This window comes from Amphiprion ocellaris, chromosome 15 (genome assembly GCF_022539595.1).
Source record: "Amphiprion ocellaris isolate individual 3 ecotype Okinawa chromosome 15, ASM2253959v1, whole genome shotgun sequence".
In the NCBI taxonomy this organism is placed as follows: Eukaryota; Metazoa; Chordata; class Actinopteri; family Pomacentridae; genus Amphiprion; species Amphiprion ocellaris.
In genome coordinates this window covers 26,512,813-26,534,061 of record NC_072780.1, presented here as the reverse complement: position 1 = coordinate 26,534,061, position 21,249 = coordinate 26,512,813, and the positions used below count along the sequence as shown (strand labels likewise).

The 21,249-nt window shown below is 37.5% G+C and overlaps 1 protein-coding gene across 1 annotated transcript; it reads right to left on the bottom strand.

The window, feature by feature from the left end:
• Nucleotides 1-8,270: 8,270 nt before the first annotated feature.
• LOC111571914 (tumor necrosis factor receptor superfamily member 6B-like) lies at nt 8,271-11,725 on the bottom strand. The gene is made up of 4 exons (XM_023275330.3): nt 11,598-11,725; nt 10,906-11,308; nt 9,518-9,685; nt 8,271-8,832 (listed from the first exon to the last, which is right to left on the bottom strand). The coding sequence occupies exons 1-4, from the start codon at nt 11,598-11,600 to the stop codon at nt 8,501-8,503; spliced, it is 906 nt and encodes a 301-aa protein (XP_023131098.2). The 5' UTR covers nt 11,601-11,725; the 3' UTR covers nt 8,271-8,500.
• Nucleotides 11,726-21,249: the final 9,524 nt, after the last annotated feature.

Sequence of the window (21,249 nt, the reverse complement as noted above, 5' to 3'; positions counted from 1 at the left end):
AGATTCGGGCTTCCAGCATCAATAACTCATTAGATATAGGTTGTCAATACATAAACGGTGCCTCTTTCCCATTGTTGCAAGGCAGACAATGTGCTACAAGCCCAGTTTTATCAAAAGTAGCTGTCTTTCAAGCTACAGGAATAACATTGATGTCTATGGAGTGAACAGGGTCCGTCTGCAATTTGCAAAACCACTGCAACAGTAAAGAGAGACAAATATTCAATAACTTCACTCTTATACATTGTAGTGTCACTAAAATCACTGCAGCCTTCAACTGGCTCCTGTTGACTAAGTGTTTTAACAGAAATGTAAATGCTGTAATTTGATTCTTTTAATGAACTATGTAACTTGAATGGATGTGATGCTGGTGTGACCACAGTGCACACGTCTGATGTTGCTCACAGTGGTCCAAGGAACGCTCAGGGAGTTTGTGTGTTTGCTCAGACTCAGGAAAAATTACAGGGAACATTGCCTGTCTGACACGTCAAACATTCGCAGGGTTGATGTTCTCACCACAGATGTCTTCGAGACATGGTAAGTGCAACAAAGCAGCGTGCTGTAGCAGACACTAAAGGTAGTTTTATGTATTTATGTGACTATCTTCTGTTCACTTACTATAAGTTTAATATTTAAGAAAGACATTTTGTTTTGACAGTTATTTCACTTAGTTGCACTTTATTATGCACTTTGATGTCAGCTTTATTTCGTTTCAAAGGGATAGTAACTATCACTGTGCCCACTGTTTATTTTTTTTGATTATATACACTGAAGATGCGACTGTCTCAGATGAGACCAAATATGGACAGGGACAAACTCTGTTTTTTGTTATTTCAAAAGAAGAAAAATGTCTCAAGTTCTGAAAAGTTACTGTTAAGCAAGTTACTTTTTAATGCACTTTGAGATGTGACCAAAACAAAAGATGGTGTTTCTAATCTGCACTTAGTTTTTATGTTCATATGCACCTTAACATGTGCTTATATTTACCTATCAAAATGTGTTGAAGTTGTGTGTTTGAAATTTAAAATTTAAAGAAGCAGTATTTCAGCACAGGTTTAGTTTAAGTACTGCTCTACTATTGTGTTTATGTCCTTTTGGATGTGGCAATACGTTAATAAACATCCAGTGTGTTTGTTATCTTATCTGTTTGTGTTTATTTTAAATGGTTAACTTTGCTCACTGTCTGCTAAAAACGTCCGGCCCAGCTCATGTTCTTAGTCTGAAAATCCGGCCCGAGTCAATTTTTAATTGAATAGCCCTGTTATAGACTATTGACACGGAATGACTGTCTGACATGTGATATGTTTGTTCCCTATCAATCAGAAGACATTGTTTGGAGTTTAATGTCAGATGACCACATCACTGCCTGCCTCCTACATACATGCCTTTGTTGTTGGTTTTCAGACACAAAGGGGTTTTTCTCAACCTCCACTTACACACAATATAATCACATTATGCAACAGAAACCCTCATGATGCTTTACTGAATATTTAAGTAACTCATTTGATTTCATGAAAATGTCAGAACCATTTCTCGTTTGTCTTTTGAGCTGTACTTTCACTTTCACCGCTGTTCCATTTAATTAGAAGCTCCAGACAGTTTTTCGACTCTTTTTATTTGACACCAAAACTGGTTGCTTTTTTTAATTTAAATGAACATGTTGAAAGCTATTTTCAGGTGAAAGTAAGGCAATAAAACTTCATGTGTATGTTATATTAAATACAAAAGGCAGCAAAACGTATGCTAAAGTAAATGATGCACTAAACGTCAAATAGTAACTTTTATGAGAAAGAAAATAGACAACTAAATAAATGTGCAAGGAAAACAGTAATGTGAGATTTACATTCAGTCACCAAAGTATTCTGAAAGGTGTTTTCCAGCTCTGGGGTACAGACTAAATTTTGGTTATCCTGTGGTTTTACCTCTGAGTACAGTTAGACAGCCGCTAAATTACCTGTGATTTAGTGAGGAAAAAGGCACTAAGAGATATGTTTGGTCCTAAATTACTGAAATTTGCAGACAAGCAACAGTGATTGGACATCAGTTCAACAATGAGAAACCGAGTCTCAAGACAAGACAGGTTTTTGCTTTTTCTGGACTTCACTCAACAAATTAGCACCGCTGATATATTTAATGCACTTGGAGAATCACGTGGCTGCATATTATGTTACAGGATTGAACAATATTTGTCTCACTTCCCTGATGTTTAATGTTTTCAAGGTCCCACGTTGTGCCGTTTTTCAGCAAATTTTTGAAGGTCTCATATCCCCAAAATGTGTCTTGCAATTTTTCAGTGCCCTCTTCAGGAAGAAGACACTCTCTGTGTTTGTGATTGACATGGTGGTACTTTCTAACACTTTCTTTCTGAGTGATCATTTTACATGTAACATCACAACTTGGAGAACAGTTGTAGTTTTTAACTCTTGTGTTTGAGTTTGTGAGGCAACATTGTGATTGTAAAATCAGTATTTTAACAGTGCAAAGCAGCTTAGAAATGGCTGCTAGCAAACATGAAGTCTTACTGGACTTCATGTTTGAGTCTCTAGTTCATACTTGTTTTATTGTCTGATAATTGCAACTGAAAAATATGTAAAATAAGAACAGCTTTATTGGGAATATAGGTCTATTAAAATACAGTATATGTGAGCACAGAGAGCTGGAGAGAAGTACTGCACGGGAACTCAACCCACCCAGTCCTAGTTTATTGGTTATATATCTCAAAGTTTCCACCATCATTTCTGTGCAAGTCAGTGTTTTATTTTTGCTTGTTGGTGTTACATGGAGATTCTTGCTTTGTCACCACACTTAAGCTGCTGAAGCACACCGTGCTCTTACGGCTACCTATGTTTTTGCACATTGTCGTCTAGATAGTAAGATATTTGAGAGGTGTCAACCTATACTTAATGCTGTTGCTCACAAGTCAAGTTCAAACAAATATGTCACTGGTTTTCTTTCTTTCATGCTGCTGTTTTGATTTCATGTCCAAACTCAATCTGTGGTTTATCACTTTTGAATTAGACTGGCTAGCTCTGGTTTTTGAAAAAGTTTTCAGTTGCTCACAATAATCTCATCCCCAGACCCTGACATACGCAGTTCTTGATTGTAGACTAGCAAAGTGCCACTTTAGAGAAAGTTTTCATGACCCTAAGCTAGTTTTTTGGCTCCCAAAACAAGAAGAACTGGTTTATTTGGTGCATCTTCAAACAAGTTTTTCCTCAGTGGAAAAAGGTTATGAGAGTCCATTCTTCCTGTCTAGTAGAGCTGCATAGTCAGCTGTCCAGTAACTGCAGTACCATGTTTCCTGCATCAGTTTAGGCTTTGTTGCTGTTAAATTACTTTTGCAATTTTATGTGTTTTGGGTTTCATGTGGGTCTGTGGCAACGAACCACACGCCTATTCAGGCTACTGTCTGTTTATGAAGGTTTGATGAGTCATTAGGAAAACACCATGTTGGGAATAATGTATAATATGCAGGTGGTGCTGATTCAGAGCTTCCTTAAAATACTCTCTATCTTGTATTGCAGTTGTTTTCAAGGCACTTTTTAATAGGCTGGGGTTTTTTGTATTTCTGTCTTCTTGAGGAAATGTTTAATCTCAGCTGTATTTTTTAAGATGAGAATGACAATAAGCTTAAAAAGAAAAATGTAAAAAGTGCAAATGCAAATTTTCACAACTTTTTACCATTTTTTAATCTTTAGTTAACTGAATTGTTTCAAAAAGAACCATTTCTGCAATGAAAACATGTCCAACAAACCACATCTATAACTGTGAACAAACGTTTACATACACTTGTAGACACGGCCAGACAGACATGGCTTCAGTTCTCATGATTCAGTTTTCTATGATGGAATCACTGAAACATTTAGTCACAAAAAGAAATATCTAATTCAATTTTGTTCTTTCTTAAAAAATTTTTACAAGTTGTACAGTGGTCCCTCGTCTATTGCGGAGGTTACGTTCCAGACCCTCCCGCGATAGACGAAAATCCGCGAAATAGCGACCATATTGTAACCCTTTGGTCGACTCACCCCTCTCCAGGGCTCTAGGTCAGGCCGGTTACAATTTTGCGTTTTTGTGCTCATGTCTTTTGCTATCTTCCATGCTAAACATCCCCAGCATAACAGGACAGTTTCTTGCAGGTTTCATTCACTGCTCAGCACAACAAACATGGACCGCGCTCTTACCGGCTACCCCGCTGTACCACAATTAAATCAGCTGTACCATACACAATAGGAATGCAGAACCAACATCTGGGACACCAAGCCGGGCAATAAGCAAACACAAAACGAATATCTGACCAAATAGTCAACGAAATAAGATCCAAGGCACAACAAAAATAAACACCAAAAGAATAAACAAAATAAAATAAATGCAAATGAACACAATCACACACAAGTCCGATGCTACAATATTTATTTTACTGTTACTCCACCAAGGAACGCGGCGGAGTTATGTGATAGTCAGCTATGTTTCTCTGTGAATCTGTCTGTCCTGTACAACATTACTCAAAAATGGACCACGACTTATCGAAATTGATACAAGGAACAACTGATTGATTGATTACATTGTGGGGGTGTTTCTGAGTCCCATCAATTCCCGCCGCCCGCTACATATTTAGGTCAGGGGATTCATGCACACATACATAACACACGTCTGTGTTCAGCGCAAGGTCAGAGAATGAACAGTCTTGGCGGAGTATTGCGCTCTCTGAGTGTTTTTCTTGTTGATGGATATTTTAATGCTTTATAAACCCTCACCACACACTGTACATCACCGCAGAGCAACACTATGCAGCGATCAGACGTCTGTCTGTGTGAAATGGACAAGGCCAGATACTGAATGCCGCTATACCATATACCAGGGCTATTCAATTAAAAATTCACTGGGGTCGGATTTTCAGACTAAGAACATGAGCTGGGCCGGATGTTTTTAGCAGACACTGAGCAAAGTTAACCATTTAAAATAAACACAAACAGATAACAAAGACACTGGATGTTTATAAACGTATTGCCACATCCAAAAGGACATAAACATAATAGAAGAGCAGTACTTAAACTAAACCTGTGCTGAAATACTGCTTCTTTAAATTTTACATTTCAAACACACAACTTCAACACATTTTGATAGGTAAACATGTTAAGGTGCATATGAACATAAAAACTAAGTGTAGATTAGAAACACCATCTTTTGTTTTGGTCACATCTCAAAGTGCATTAAAAAGTAACTTGCTTAACAGTAACTTTTCAGAACTTGAGACATTTTTCTTCTTTTGAAATAACAAAAAACAGAGAGTGTCCCTGGCCATATTTGGTCTCATCTGAGACAGTCACATCTTCAGTGCATATAATCAAAAAAATAAACAGTAGGCACAGTGATAGTTACTCTCTCTTTGAAACGAAGTAAAGCTGACATCAAAGTGCATAATAAAGTGCAACTAAGTGAAATAACTGTCAAAACAAAATGTGTTTCTTAAATATTAAACTTATAATAAGTGAACATAAAATAGTCACATAAATACATAAAACTACCTTTAGTGTCTGCTACAGCACGCTGCTTTGTTGCACTTACCATGTCTCGAAGACGTCTGTGGCGAGATCATCAACCCTGCGAATGTTTGACGTGTCAGACCTGTTTGATAGCAGATGCCACACTTGTCTTAACTTTATCGTCCGTTAAAACTTCATCCACGACAGCCAACATGCAGTCCTTCACAGTTTCTTACTCTGTGGACATCCCTCGGGAAAGTTTGTCCGAAACGCAGCATGTTTTTCAACGTGGTGTCTTCGGACATTATAATCTTTCAGCGCTGCAAAGCACTCGTTGCAGAGTAAACGCATTGGTTTGGCGTTCGGACTTGGTGGTAAATGAATAAATACTTGTCAGTCCACGCAGGATTAAACCGACGATTTTCCTCGCCGATTTGTCGTTTCAGGATAGAAAAAGACATGCTGCTATTTTCACCTGTATAGAACTGCTAATGTTAACTTTTCAAACGCGTCTCCTCAACGCAAGGCATTGTGGGTTAGTTGCTAGATTACGGCAAGTGTTGCATTCAATGTTCGCAATAATGTTGGAATTTTTGTAAGAACTTGTCGTCTCGAGGGTTGCTTTCGGGCCGCATGTGGCCCGCGGGCCGCTAATTGAATAGGGCTGCTTTAGATGGTTGGAAAGGGGTCATTGGGGGGTGGGCCAGTTGTGAGGGGTCCGCGGGCCGGATGTGGCCCGCGGGCCGCCAATTGAATAGGCCCACCATATACGCTACACACAGGGGAGACTGATGCTACGGATCCCAAAACAATCTGTGCAAACAACTGTTTGTAAGTATTGTACGGTCACTGCTATGATCAGGGAAAAAAAAAAACACAAACTGTCACCTGCTGCTGAGAAATAATTGTTCAGAATGGTCAAGAGCCAAAAAGCAGATCTGCAGTGAATTAGAAGCTGCTAAAACACATCTGTCAGTGTTCACAGTATTTTAAAACACCATGGGCTGAGACTGTCATGCAAGAAGAAAATTCTTCCTCTATAACAACATGTTATAGCTCAACTGAAGTTTGCTGCTGATTACATGGAGAAACCTTCTAGAAGAAAGTTCTGTGGTCTGATGAAACAAAAACTGAGCTATTTGGCCACAATGACCAGCAATATGTTTGAAAGAGAGAAGTTGAGGCATTTAACCGCAAGATTACCAAACCTACCGTCAAGCATGGTGGTGGCAATTATGGTCTGGGGATGTTTTGCTGCCAGTGGAACTGGTGGTTTACACAAAGTAAACTGAATAATGAAGAAGGTAGATTATCTCTACATTCTTCAGGAAAACCTAAAACATCAGTCAGAAGGCTGAGTCTTGGATGCAGCTGGGTGTTTCAACAAGACAGTGACTCCAAAAACACAACTAAAATGGTAAAGAAATGGCTGAATCGGACTAGAATTAAGGTTTTAGACTAGTCTACCCAAACTCCTGACTTAAACCCCATCAAGAACCTGTGAGCTGTGATGATGAAAAAGTCTGTCAGAAATTTAGTTGAACTCTATCAATTCTGTCAAGAGGTCAAAGACACAACCAGAAGCTTGTAGATGGCTACCAAAAGTACTTAACTGAGGTGAAAACAGCCAAAGAACATTTAACTAAATATCAGAATTGCTGTATGTATATTTTTGACCCAGCAAATGTTTTCATATTTCCAGATAACCGATAGATGGATAGATGGATGGATAGATAGATGGATAGATACTTTATTTATTCCCTTGTGGAAATTCAAGGCAATGGAGCTACACGAACTTGCTGCAACACAGTAGTGCACTAGAAGCTATATTATATCTATGAAGGAAACAAAATCCTTTTTTTTTGACAAATAGCCAATAATTCCATCATCGAAAATTCAGAGTTACAGAAGTCATTGGAAACTCATGACTGCCACGATACATATGGTCTTTGTAAGTGTATGTAAACTTTTGTTCACAACTGTATATTTTCATCCTAGTATGACTTATTTTCAACTGTTCTTTTTTTTTTTTTTTTTTAATAAATGTAATTTCTGAGTGGAATTAAAAACAGACTGCCATTGATTACATTTGTTATATATTTTATTTGAGCATCATTCAAAGCAGCCAGATATCAAACATCACATGCATAAAACTCTATAGTTTCTTTCTGTATAAAAATAATGCAAACCAAACAGCCCCACCACCGTCTCTCTCAGGGCAAAAGATACCCTTAAGTTTATAAATAGGAATAAATTAGAATCTGACACAAAAATGAAACTTAGAAAATCTGTAGAATTGGCAAAACCATGACGGTTGAACTGCAGGTGTAACAGGAGGTAGATCTACTGTAGGTCAACACTTTTTGTTTTTAAAAGGAAAATACCGGTCTTTTATAAATCATATTCCATTTTAAGTGAGAATTCTGCAGGTTCTCTCTGGGTTTTCACTCCCAGAAGGAGAACACAAGAATTTTTGAGTTGAGTGCTCGTTGCTATATGAAACCAAGTGCAGCTTTGTGTTTTTGCAGCAAAGTTATACATGAAAGAGTACAGTTATATACCAGATACCATTTTCTTCGTAGGTCTGTGAGAAATGTACTTTTTTTAGTGGTATACAACAATTCCTTGTCAATCACCTGACCTGAATTGAAGTGTCCTCTAAACCACATTGTCTTGCACTATCTATGATGACATTTATTCCTTTCTTTCTGAATTTGGTTACACAGGACAGCAAGTAATTTCAAGCTTGGTGACAAAATCCTTTTTTAATTGTTTGGCCTTTTTAAAAAAAAAAAAAAAACAGGAATTGTCAGACAAAAGAGAAAATGTTAAACAGATGAAGATGAAAGATAATTCACTTTGCCTCTCAATTACTGGTATTCTTTTTTAACTATGCAATGGACAGTGCATGCTGAATAGTGCAGTATATATATTTTGAATTCTTCAGATGTGACTATTAGAGGAATGAATATCTCTTGTGCATATAGTAAGATATTTGCTAGCCTAGGATAGGACAACTATAAAACTGCAAGCACCTCGTTTCCCAGAGCGCACTGCTCTTTGAGATTCGTGTCAATGCGTTGCAGCTTGTTCTGTAGTCTCTCACCAGCGCTGCTCGCTCCTGTTTTATCCAGTATCCCCGGAAGCTCCCGAATCTGCTTTGGTGTGGCGGAGGCGGCCCAAGTGTTGATGCGATCGTGAAGCTGTGAGAGGCTAAATTCTGATGTTCCCGCCTGCTTTTTGCCGTCCTCCAGTGGGAGCCTGTGCACGATCCGACGCAGACGTTTGATGTTCATTTTAAGGTGGACGAAGAAAGCCGGGAGGATTTCTTTGAGGTACTCACCTCCGTCTGCAGGACATGAAGAAGATAATCAAGACAGCAACACGTCATTCTGATGATTTGTTGGCATCAAGCAGAACCAGTTGTCGGAGCTTAAAATAAAACAGTCAGTTGCTGCCCAATAATAGTTTTGGATGCTTTCCATTTACAGGAGGAGCAGGTCTGTGTGACATGGACCTGCTCCAAATGGATGTCATCTTTGAACAGTTTTTGGGTCTGTCTTTAAAAGGCAAAAGTCAAGTCAGAAATGTAGAAACTGGTTGTTCTGTTTTCTTGCACTTAAATTTTAATAAATACTTGTTTTTATATGATTTTACTAGATATTATCTAGAATTTATCAAAGCTGGGAACATAACAGTATATTGTCACAGTTAACTACTGTCAAATACCCGTTTTTTTGTTTATTTTTTTACAGTGTGGCATGTTTGATACAAAAAATAAACCTGCCACAGATGGGAGCAATAATGCTTTAACAGCAAAGACTCCCAGTCAGTGATCAGAAGGTTGCTGGTGTAAGTCCCAGTCCTGCCAAGCTGCCTCTATTTGGCCTTTGAACAAGGCACTTTAATGCACCTGCTCCTAGTGTGACGTACCACGACTGGCCTGCACTGTAATTCCACTTTGCTGTAATGTAAATGTGAGAAGTAAAGGTGTCTTTTTCTGCCTTTGGAACTTTTTGAACGGCCGACCTTACCCTTGAGCGCTCTGCAGTTTGCACAGACGCTATTGTGCCACGTGGAGCCCTTCAGCAGCTCTGCATCGCTGCACGTCTGGTGATCGGTGCAGTTGTTGTGAGCCGAGGAAACGTCGGAGTAGGTGTTGTTGGAGCAGATGTGGCACACTGTGTCCTTATTAGCTGTACCTGCAGGAGAATCACACATTGTCCTGATTAATCACAACAACAACAACCATTTTGTACTCCGGTTACATGCTAATCAAAGTGACCAGAGATGCTAACAGAACAGCAGGTTATGTGCAATGCATCAGACTCTTCTGAACCAAAGTGATCTGTTTGGATAGTAATCTTGCAGGTGCAGAAGTTTGCCTGTTGAGGAGCATCATCCCACAGAGTTTTGATCCACTAAAACTGGAAATGTAGTTGCTCCTCTCTGCCTCCGTGGGGCAGCAAACAATCTAAAACACACCTACTCCACTGATGTGTGTTTTCAGTCCCCTGATTCAAGTCTTGTATCACTACATATTAAAAAAAAAAAAAGTCAGCATACATCTATTTCACTTTGTTTCTTGAAAGTGATGGAAACACAAAAGGGAAATGATGCCTTGTCAACATCTGCTGAAACTCAATATCTGGCTGAAGGTAGTTGTCAAATACAGTGGCATAACCAGGCTGTCTCCATGGTAACAGTCATGAATGTAGGTTTTTGAGCATTTAGAGGCAACATGTTAAGTGGAGAGTTTGTAGGGCCTGCGTCGAGAAATTTGGAGCATTAAATACTTGAGTTTCTGTATTTGGATTTATTTTTCTGCACTGATTTGTCTGTTTTGTGCTATATATAGTTTTCCAAAACTGGACATGAACAGAGGAGGGATAGTGAATATATCGGTAGAAGGATGCAGAGTTTTGAACTGCCAGACAGGAGGCCTAGAGGAAGACCAAAGAGGAAGTTTATAAAAGAGGACATGAACAGTTGATGTGAGAGAAGAGGCTACAGAGGACAGTGAGATGAAAGCAGAAGATTCACTGTGGTGATCCCTGAAGGGAAAAGCCAGAAGGAAAAGAAGAAGAGTTTTCATAAATAACAGTCCTCTGCACATGTAAAGATTGAGAGTTCTCCCCTTTCAGTCAGTGGAGGCAAACGTGTTTGTAGAACCTACAAGCTGATAATCGCTCAGTTTAATTACACTGGGAATAATGAAAGCAGCTCTTGACAGCTTGTTTGAACAGTTCTATGTTCTCAAGTTGTCATCTGAGCCAAAAACATTGCTGAAATGGACTACATTGGTTACCCGCGTTCAGAAACAGCGCATTCTGACTACTGTCACTGCCAACATGACCTTTTCTCTCAGCGGGAGATTTAACGTGTCACTTATTCATGACCAGCTCTGACGCTGTGGTTCTACCTTGGCTCTCCACTCCCTGTCCGGCCGGACACTCGCTGTGGCGGACGCACATGTCGTAGTCCTCTTTGAAGTAGTAGCCAGGTTTGCACTCGCACTGGCAGTCGCTGGCGGCCGTGCACGCCGTCTTCTCGATCATATTGTACCCACAGACTCCACATCTCAGGCATTTGCCGATGTGATTCCAGAGCTCGGTGAAGGAACCGGGAGGACACGGTGCGCACTGGCTCTTGTGCGTCGACGAGCAGCGATCGCGCAGGTACGTCCCCGGAGGGCAGCGGTCACACTTGACCGGCTTCCCGGTGACTGGGTCCTGGAGCTCGAAGGTCTTGGCTGGTGAGGCATCGCTGTGAACCAGTGACAGCAGCAGCACCAAAACAGCTGGAAGTAAACAGGATGTAAACACCTGAAAGGACAGAAGTTACATAAAGAGAAATGTACAAGACAGACGCGCGTAAAATGTATGAAAACACGTTTTTAAAAGTTCCTTCTCCGATGTTTTGCAATTGTTGTTAAAATGCCCCTTCATATAATTGAACGCTTCTTAATTTCTCTGCAAATAATCATTTTATAAGAAACGCCAAATTTGCAACCAGGGTGAACTGACAGCCGCAGTCGCGTCAGGCTCAGAAATTTACGCACTGAGATGCTGCCTGGACACGTCCGCTTCACCGGCTGCGCTCGTTTCCACCTACCATTGTGAATGTGATGTCCTGTGGCACGCTGCAGCTCTCTGTCAGGAGGGATGGTGCTCTGACTGCCTGCCTCCTCACCACTATTTATATTGTCAGGGCAGCAACATTTTGGAAATTGTCCAAACAGAAGCCTCTTGATTAGTCAGGGCTTAATTATGTCAGGCTTGTGACAGGCACTCCAAGGGTGATGGGGGGGATTTGTCATGCCGACCACTGATCTGTAAACTTCCGATTACAGAAAAAAGGGGTGAGGTGGATTTTTCATACCATATTTCATCCGTGGGAAAACAGATCCGTCTGGCATCAAGATTATTAATTGTATTAGAAAAGCATCAAATTGTTGAGATTTGTTGCCTTTAGTGCATCTTTGCTTGTTTTCCCCCAGAAAACACACATACTACACATACTTGATATTTATTAACCCTGTTCTCCTCCATTAACAATTAAATCATCAGCTAAATAATAATAATAATAATAATAATAATAATAATAATAATAATAATAATAATAATAATAATAATAATAAATTTTATTTATAGGCACCTTTCAGAACACTCAAGGTCACCGTACAGAGGAAACACAAATAAAAACACATTCAAATATACAGTATAAAATGTAAGAATTTTTTCAAAAATTTAAAAGAAGAAAATTTAGCAATTTTAAAACAACAGAAGGAAGCTAAAGCTTTACTTTCATTCCTAAAACTGCCTGAGGACACCTTGTGGACAATACATATCAGTGCTTTAAAATTACTTCATTTTTTTGATAGGTCATATATTCCTTTGAGTTTCCTTTGAGATTTATACCAAATATTATATATATCAAAGGAATATTTGGTATATATGTGTGTATATATATGTGTGTCTATATATCTATATATCTATATATATCTATATAAAGTAGGGTGAATTTATGTGTGCAGAGAGTCCAGGCAAGAAACCTGATGCCCGCTTTGTCGCCACATGTTAGTCAGAGCTTCAGTCATAGTTGGTTGTAGTTTCTACATTGAATTTGTACTCATTTTTCAACAAAGTGGTCGGAACACGCTGACAAATTTTCTTTAGAATAAAATATACTATAATATTTTTTTGTGGCTCAGGAGAAAAGAGAAGCAGTCATTTACTGTCTGTCGTCCAGTCAAATTGAGCCAGAGTGAGTGATCCTGAATTTATGACTCCTGTAGTTATTAGAAGATGCTCATCTTAATTTCTGCTCAGTGATCTATCTGGTCATGTGCAGTTAAAAAAAGAGATTCAGTTGATCCTTTTTGTAGAAATTATATTCAAACACTGACGAAAACCTTAAGAGCTCTTTTACTTACTTTGCGGGAAATTTTTTCCGTACGAATTGGGCTGTTGATTTTGGTGGCACAAACCTAAATTCATCTTTCAAAAATCAGACAGAAGAGCCAAAACAATTTCTTAAGCTTCGTTTAGGGCCAAATAGAGAAACAAAAAGTAGAAAAGAAAAACACTGCTCTTACATTAAAATACAGACTTTTGAACTCCAAAATCACAGGTGTGAAACCTCTAGATCAAAAAGACCAGTGTTTGCATGACAAAAACAAGTGGTCTGGATCAAACTGAAGCATGGTTCCAACCATTTTCTTCATGGTTCGGTGAAAGGAGGTTATGGCAGATTATTGTCAGAACACAGAAAACCAACACTGACTCACTGTCAGATGCTGGGTGAGTGACAAATTGTTTAACCAAGATTTATTCCAATGACCTTCAAAAACATCATTGGAAAATGCTTGTGAACATGTGAACATTTCCAGGTTATTTTTAAGGGGATTTGTTTTTTGTTCTTATGGAAGAAAACTGTTTAGGTTTTTAGGTCTTTCAAGGCATAAATTAGTCCAAAATTGTGTTGCACAGTTAAAACACAAAATGTGATTATGAGCAACGGTCCAAGTGCACAAAATAGTGACAAAAGACACCAAAAATATGTAAATATTCATGTTCATATGATTAAACAAAAGAATTAAATTGATACTGGGTGAATTCTCTTGGCAGTCAGTATTATGGATTCAATCCCGAGTCAGCACATCTTTCTTACCACACAACAAAACACTCCTTTTCTTCCCTTTTTATGGTCTTTCTGCACCTATTTGTTCTAGATTTTATGGCTCTTTGGTTCAATGTGAACCAAAATTACAGGTTTGCCTGTCAAAAAGACGCAGTCTCAGTCTGGATTGAACTGAACAATGGTTTTGGTTCGAGTCTAGTGTGAACACTTTTTTTTTTTGGGAGCTCTGATTTTCAGATTAGTTACAAAAAATTAGGATAGGCAATCATGAGTTCTGAAAAAAGAAAAATCAGCTGCAGAGAGAGGAGGCAAGGTTTAAAAAGCAATATGATCCAACAGCGTTTCTTGGAATTTTCAGTTACAATAAGAGAAAGAAAGGGAAAGCAATGGCAGTTGAGGATGAAGAAATTGACGCAGCGGTGTACAAAGGTGCAAGATGTGACATGAGACGGATAAAATTTTCGTTTATCTGCAAACTGTCATCATCTACAGGGGCTGCAGGTGGGATTATAACGTATTTGTGAACTTGCAGAAGTGCTATATGAAACCAAACCTAGCTGAATATAATCTGACAGACATGAACCTTGGTTCAGAGTGAAAAGCTAAAGCTGCAGTCTGCAAAGTTTATCTAGAAAAACACAAGGTTTTAAAGCAGCAATAATAACTGTTGATCTTTAAGAACCATAAAGGGAACTCCAGTTCTATGGTGCATGATTGAAATCACGGAAAAAAAAAAACTCTGAGTAGACCTGAAATTGGGATTGATTTGTTGACAATAAAACATAAAAAATACTTCACCACTCAGAAATCTGTTTTTAATGTTTTTGTATGTCCCACGTTTGGTTTCATACCATCGGTTTGAGACATTAATGGTCTCCACAGGGTGAATCCTAACTGTCCTAATCCGAAATGTTGTGATAACTATGAAATGAACTGCTGTGAAATTTTGTATGAAATTTTTGGTTGATGATTATTGAAGTTGGGGATTATTTGACTTTTCCTGTTGCAACACCAGCAGATCAAAGTTTTCATGTATCCTGTTAAATATTTTAAAATCTGCATAAATTTGCACAAAACTGGACAGAAATGTAATTTGTTATGAGACAATGAATCACAGTGGCCTCTGTGTTGTCTTGAATTTGCCTGTTTTGATCAAGTTGACATCTAGTTTTGATCGAAATATTTTGAAATCTGTCATTTTATGCTCCTCTCTGAATTAACTGTTAAATGTTACTTTTTAATGCCACAGTCAGACAAAAAATTAAACACTGTAGTTGAACCCTCCAAATCCAAAACCCCACCAGAAGCTTTAAAAGGCTGTTTGCTTTAAGAAAATAGCTGAAATTAGACAATTTATCTGAGAATATCAAGACATTTTCCACTTTCTCACAGCCACTGAGCTAAATATGTGTGACGTGTCATTCCATTGGGAAAATCTAAGCTTAAAATCGTATTTCATCAAAATTCACTTTATTCTGTATGTCTCATTAAAAAATTAGGTCAAAAATTAAACACTAATCATTTTGAAAATTATGTAAAAACAAAAATAATCTCCAGAAAATAACATAATAATATGTCTAATATGTACTTAATAAAATATCTATTGCATGTGAAGCCATCCTTTCTCTTTTTCAGTACTGGTAACACCAGTGGGCAAAATGTTGCAATGTTCATTTTGTAGTCAAATAAATCGCCAAAGAAGTTAAACTGTTTTTTTTGTAAATATTTATGGCATTATGCATCTATGTACTGCACCAAAAATATTTTTTGGCTTCTGTTGACTTCTGTTCATGGTTGGGCTGTTGCCATCGAAGTGCAGGATTTTGTGTTACAAAAAATTAGCCCACAGTAAATAAAAATGTGACAGGAGCAAAAAATTGCCTTGAAACTGTTTAATGAGAAAATACCTGCAGAGCTACTATTCCCACCAGCCTCAGATGTACATTGTGTTTTATGCTAAATGCTAGCATGCTAGCTGGCTAGTCTAACAAGGACAACATGTTCAATGTTAAACAATCCGTGTGTGGTTCGCTCATTCGTTTTTCGTGTTTCAAAATAAAATCTAAAAAAAACAATAGACCACAATTTTTTTTTGTTTTTCCGTTTTTAAAACCTAAATGTAGAAATGTATTATTTAACTAATGAAAAAAACCACAGTGTTGGTTATTTGCTCTAGCTTTTTAAACCCGAAATACAAAATATGGCTGTTGTTTTATTTTGTAGCAACACCGGAAGTCACCGAGGAAGAACACTTTAGAGCTGGTCTGGACCGTGAACGCATCTAGAATGGCTGTCATCGAACCCTTTTCCTATTTCATTCTCTTTAAGAGTGGAAAACCCAGGCATTACTCTATAATGAGTGTCAGGAGGTTCTGCTGGAGAACAGTTTAAGAAGATCAATCATGTGTCCGATGCTGATTTGGAGAGAGCTGGAATTTGTTCTGTTAACCACATGTTATTTTCAGTGCCATACTTTATTAACTGTAGAATGTTACGTTGCACATTTGTGTGTTTTACAGTCAGATCCGACATGTGGACGACAGTTTCTGACGGGACACTGGTCATCTATTGGTGCTGGTGTTCCAGTTTAATTGGTGATCAGGTTAACTGGTGATAGTTTCCGTCTCCAGATGTTTCGTCCTCAGATTCGTCCCGACAAGACCTGGCTGTGTGTGAAATAAAGATACTAGACAAAGAACACCTCACCGAAAAGCGTCGACATCACTATTTAATAGAGTCTATATCCATGTAAATATCATCTACGGACAGTAAAAAGAAATGTGCGGGCCGAAATAATAAACACGTATTTTTATGAACGGTGAGAGGAAACGATGTAATCCAGAGATAAAAATAGAGACCACAGTCTGACTCATCATGCCACCGATCAGTCCGATAACCATCTTCACAAAGATGTAAAAAGGATTTTAAAAAATGTAACACAACCTGCGTAGTATAATCACTCAGACTGTGCAGTACTGGAAGTATTCTAGTCTTCCTCTGCGACGTCTTTAAAAGTATCTGTCTGCCATTTCTTTTCCAGCCAGAGTTTTTGGAAAGACACAACTCACAAATATATTCTTTGTTTTGACCAGATAGGATCCCTTTACTTCCATTTTTATTCAATATTGTCAGCGGTTAACGTGCTCTGAAATGACGGTTAGGACTGAACGTGCTTTTTTGTTGTTTTCAGAGTGACTAGTTTTAACAACATGGTCTAAGTTTGTTGTGATGTATTTTATCAGATCCAGCTGATGTTCTGCTGCGTGTTGTTCTGATGGGAGACTGCTGAGGATCTGAGTGTTTCTGAGAACAAACCCGAGTTAAACCTGAAGTTCTGCTCTGGATCTGTTCCACTGAACTCAGACTAACACACAACAATGGACGTGCTTCTATGTTGTGGGTTTTCTTGGTGAGACAATAATTAGTTTTGTGTCTCGTTATTAACCAGGCAGCCTGTGTTAAGTTGTGACTATCCCCAGTTAACCTGGGTGTGTTTCCTGAACAATCACCAGGTGTTCAACACCTGACAGAATGACAAAGATCTGTGTGGATGAAGCGGGATGTTTATCGGACTGATCGATGGCATGATGAGTCAGACTGTGGTCTCTGATTTTATTTCTGGATTCAATCGTTTCCTCTCAGCATTCAAAAAGATGCGTGTTGTTTTTTTTTATTGCGACCAGCACATTTCTTTTTACTGTCTGCAGATGTTATTTACATGGATACAGACTTTATTAAGTAGTGATGCCGACGTTTTTCGGCGAAGTCTACTTTATCTAATATCCATATTTGACACACAGCCAGGTCTGGTCTGGACGAATCTGCAACAAAACATCTGGAGACGGAAACTATCACCAGTTAACCTGATCACCAGTTAAACTGGAACAGGTCGGAATCGCCAGAGTTCTTCACATTTTAATACTTAAAAATACTTACTTGGAATATTAAAGTAATTTTGTTCACACTGAGATCATAAGATCTCAGTGTGATGCATCTACTTCCTCTAAATAAGACAAACATATCTTTGCTGTTTTCAAAGGACGTGGTTCGGAGTTTGGGACAGAGAAGTGACGTCAAGTCGCCACAAGTTCTGACTTTGATTTCCGGTTCTGCCAGCAGCTTCCAAATGGGAAAAGGCCTTTTCTTTTCTTTAAACCTTAAAATTTCTAAAAACGCAGCGTTATTTTCTTTCTCTACTTTTTGTTTTTCGAATTTAATTTTTAAACGAAAAAACAAAAACACAAAGCGATTATTTGTTTTTTCTCATTTTATTTTGAAACGGAAAAACGACTGAGCGAACCATACACAGATTTTTAACCTGCATCATTTTTGCAGTTATTGTTGTGAGTGTGTTAGCCGCCTATGTTAGCATGTAGCTCACAGAGCAGCTTGAAAGTAGCTCTGATTAAACTGATAATATAACTTGCAACAGAAAGGTGCTTTTTGGGTGGTCTCATATATTGTGTCGTGTCTAGCAGCATCACTTTTGTGGAGCTGTGCCTTGAGAGAAAGTTGTCTCAGTATCTGCACGTAGGTGCAGAAAGAGGAGTAGTTACTGTGGAGACAGACAGGGCAGTGATCCAAACAAACACTTACTAAATTATTCAAGCAAAATGCTTTGGAAGCCCTGAGTAGTGAGTTTCCTTGGAGAAAAATGCTTCAGAGACGACAACTGTTTATTCGGCTGGTTGTCGGTAGCCATGGAGTTTGCATAATTTTTCTTTCGTAAGATAAACACAAACGATTTTGTTTTTATTTCACTACACATACTTATGATAAAGCCTTTTCTTGAGAGCAGAGAAGAAGCATAGATGAAGGGATTTCCCTCCCATATGCTCCGTCACACTTTCACTCTCTTGCGTCCTCCTGCTGAAGGATTACAGCTGTTGCCATAGTAACAGTTTGATTCCACAGGCAGAATGATAAGAACATTTAGAGCTATGTGTGCATAAAAGCTGACAGTTAATAGAATGTGTCATAAAAGCAGAGCCAGGAATTAGCCGAAATGTCTGTTACTCAATAAATGAGCAACTTTTCATACACTTGTAGTAAAATCTGACAGTACCTGGAAACCAAAATGATTCACACCAAAAACTCTGCAGTGTATTTACTCCTGTTGTGATGCTATTTACCATTTTCTATTCCAAAATTCTCTTCCTCAAAATTTATTTTTTATTACTAACCTCATCTGATGTCACTAAAGTAAGGCATTGATCATTGAAATAGTTATTTTAAAACAGTTTGAAACTAAAATGTAACCCCTTTAACCTCGTACCGAACAAATAAAATAACTTTTACATAAATTAGACTGCAGCCTGTGAAGAATGTTGGAGACAAAATCGTTTTCGTGGCTTAGGCTTTAATAGAAGACTAAGAAGATAATGGATAATGGAACCTGGTTTCCCTTAACGAATGGGATGTACCAACATGACATAATAGATTTTTGTTGACATTACTTAATTTTTTTTAAAATCTATGGTTATATTAGATATTACCTGTAATTAAACAAAAAGGGCAAATATCTGCCAAATAATTATATTTTTGCTGATTTAAGTACAGCCAAAACAGTGCAATTCTACAGCCTGTTGTAAAAGGACAAATCACCATTTGTAAAAATACTTATTTGTAAAAGTTAACATTACTGACAGTTTTGGCTTATTTTTTTGTTTGTGTTTTAACAGTTAAGATATAAATTAATACATTTTTGTTTTGATTGTAGTAGATATAATCTGTAATTTAACTATAAAAGCAAATACCTGTATAATAATGATATTTTTGCTGATTTAAATACAGAAAAATAGTGTATTTTTAGGGTGAAATGAACATTTGTAAAAAAAAAAAAGGGGGGGGGGTGATTTTGATATTATTTAAATTATTTTGGCATAGTTTCTGTTTTTTGTTTTTTTTTTTAAACAATTTACTGTTATAAATTTAACATACTACCCAAAATCTGTTTTTAAAAAACAGAAAAAAACATTAAATTGTTTGAAAGGTTACAAATAAAACCAGTTAATTTTTTCAGTGTATTTTCTACTCTATACTGGGGGGAGGGGAAGTTTGGTATTTAGTCAGTATTGAGGAATTTGTTACACACAAAGAAGCAATTTGACAGGTATTGTCTTAAAATTTCTGATGTGAAGACCAACTCATCAAATGTGTGAGAGTATAGGCTGAGAATAGCACTGATTTTAAAATGTAAAAGGTTAGATTTCTTTTTTTCATGATTGAGTCACAACCATTACTGCTGTTGTACTTGTGTATACGCAAATTTCCATTTAAGGCACTTACGGTAATGATAACTGTAAATTGGAAGTAAACATCCCGGATGGTCTTTGCTGTAGTCATCAAAAGGCTTAATGGGCAATGGAAAAAAATAAATGTAGCATTAAACATCAGACAGTGCCTGAGAATCAATAAACTGTCGCTGACATCATCTCCAAATAAACACAAGGACCATTACATCTTGATAAATTGAATACATCCAGTTTCCGAGGCTCCAAGTTTAATCACTCGTAGTGGGTGGTTGGTATCGGTTTGTAACCATAGACTGTTTGTAATTGGTTCTTAAAGATGTCATGAAAGCAGCTTGCGTAACACGACATAATTAGCCAAGCCTAAACTGTAAAGGTTACTAAGCGGAAATGAGAAGTTTTATGAAGCGGAGAGAAACTTCTTCCCTGCAAAAAAACTATGAAGGTTAAGCAAACATGTTACCGACTGAGAGGTTATGAAGCAGGCTGAGGCTTTGCAAATATCCAAACCAGAACTTCAATTTTGTTATCTGATGATCAGCAATATCTAAGATGTTATATGGTGGCCCAGAGGGAACAGTGTAAAACATAAATGAGTTAAATAATATTTTTTTGAAGTAAGCTTCTTGGATGAAAAGCGAAATACCCTTCAAGAACTAAAAAGAGAAGTCACATTGTTTTATTTACTCCTATTATATATTCTATGATTACTTTTTGGTTTTAACTCCTTATCTGTGTAAGCTAAAAATACACAAAAAGAACTTTTATGTCAGAATGCAGCAAATTTATTTACTTGTAAGTGTATTTATAGATTTTCTTTTTCTTAATTGAATAAAATTCTCAATTTAAATGAATAATAACTGGAAATAAAGAACAAGGAAAAGTTTGCCTAAAAGGAATATTTATGATTGGGACAGAAATGCAAAAAGTCATTGTGAAATAAGAAGATCAATGGGAAAAATTACAAGGAATCACAGTAAATGATTACACAGATGAATAGGGTGCATTATAATGACAAAGTAGTATTTCCTAATCGTGCACAAGTTGCATGAAGCAGTATGTACTTTGGGAAGCTGTAGTACATACTAAAGGTTGGGGGGAAAAAGTATGAAACAAGTACAATGTCTCATTAGTTTTTGAAAAAAAAAAAAACTTTCCAGCGAATATCTGTTGGCCAAAGTCATTTTTTTGGACCCTCACTCTCATAATTTGCTGATGCAGTCTGTACTGCCATGGTGAAGCACATGACAACTTTTATATAGTATAACAAGCTTCTTTTTTTAAAATATAATCCTCGATTAAAATCTAGAACAGCTCCTAAGGTTCTGCATTTTTAATTGTCAATTAAACTCATAAGATAATTACAATTTCAG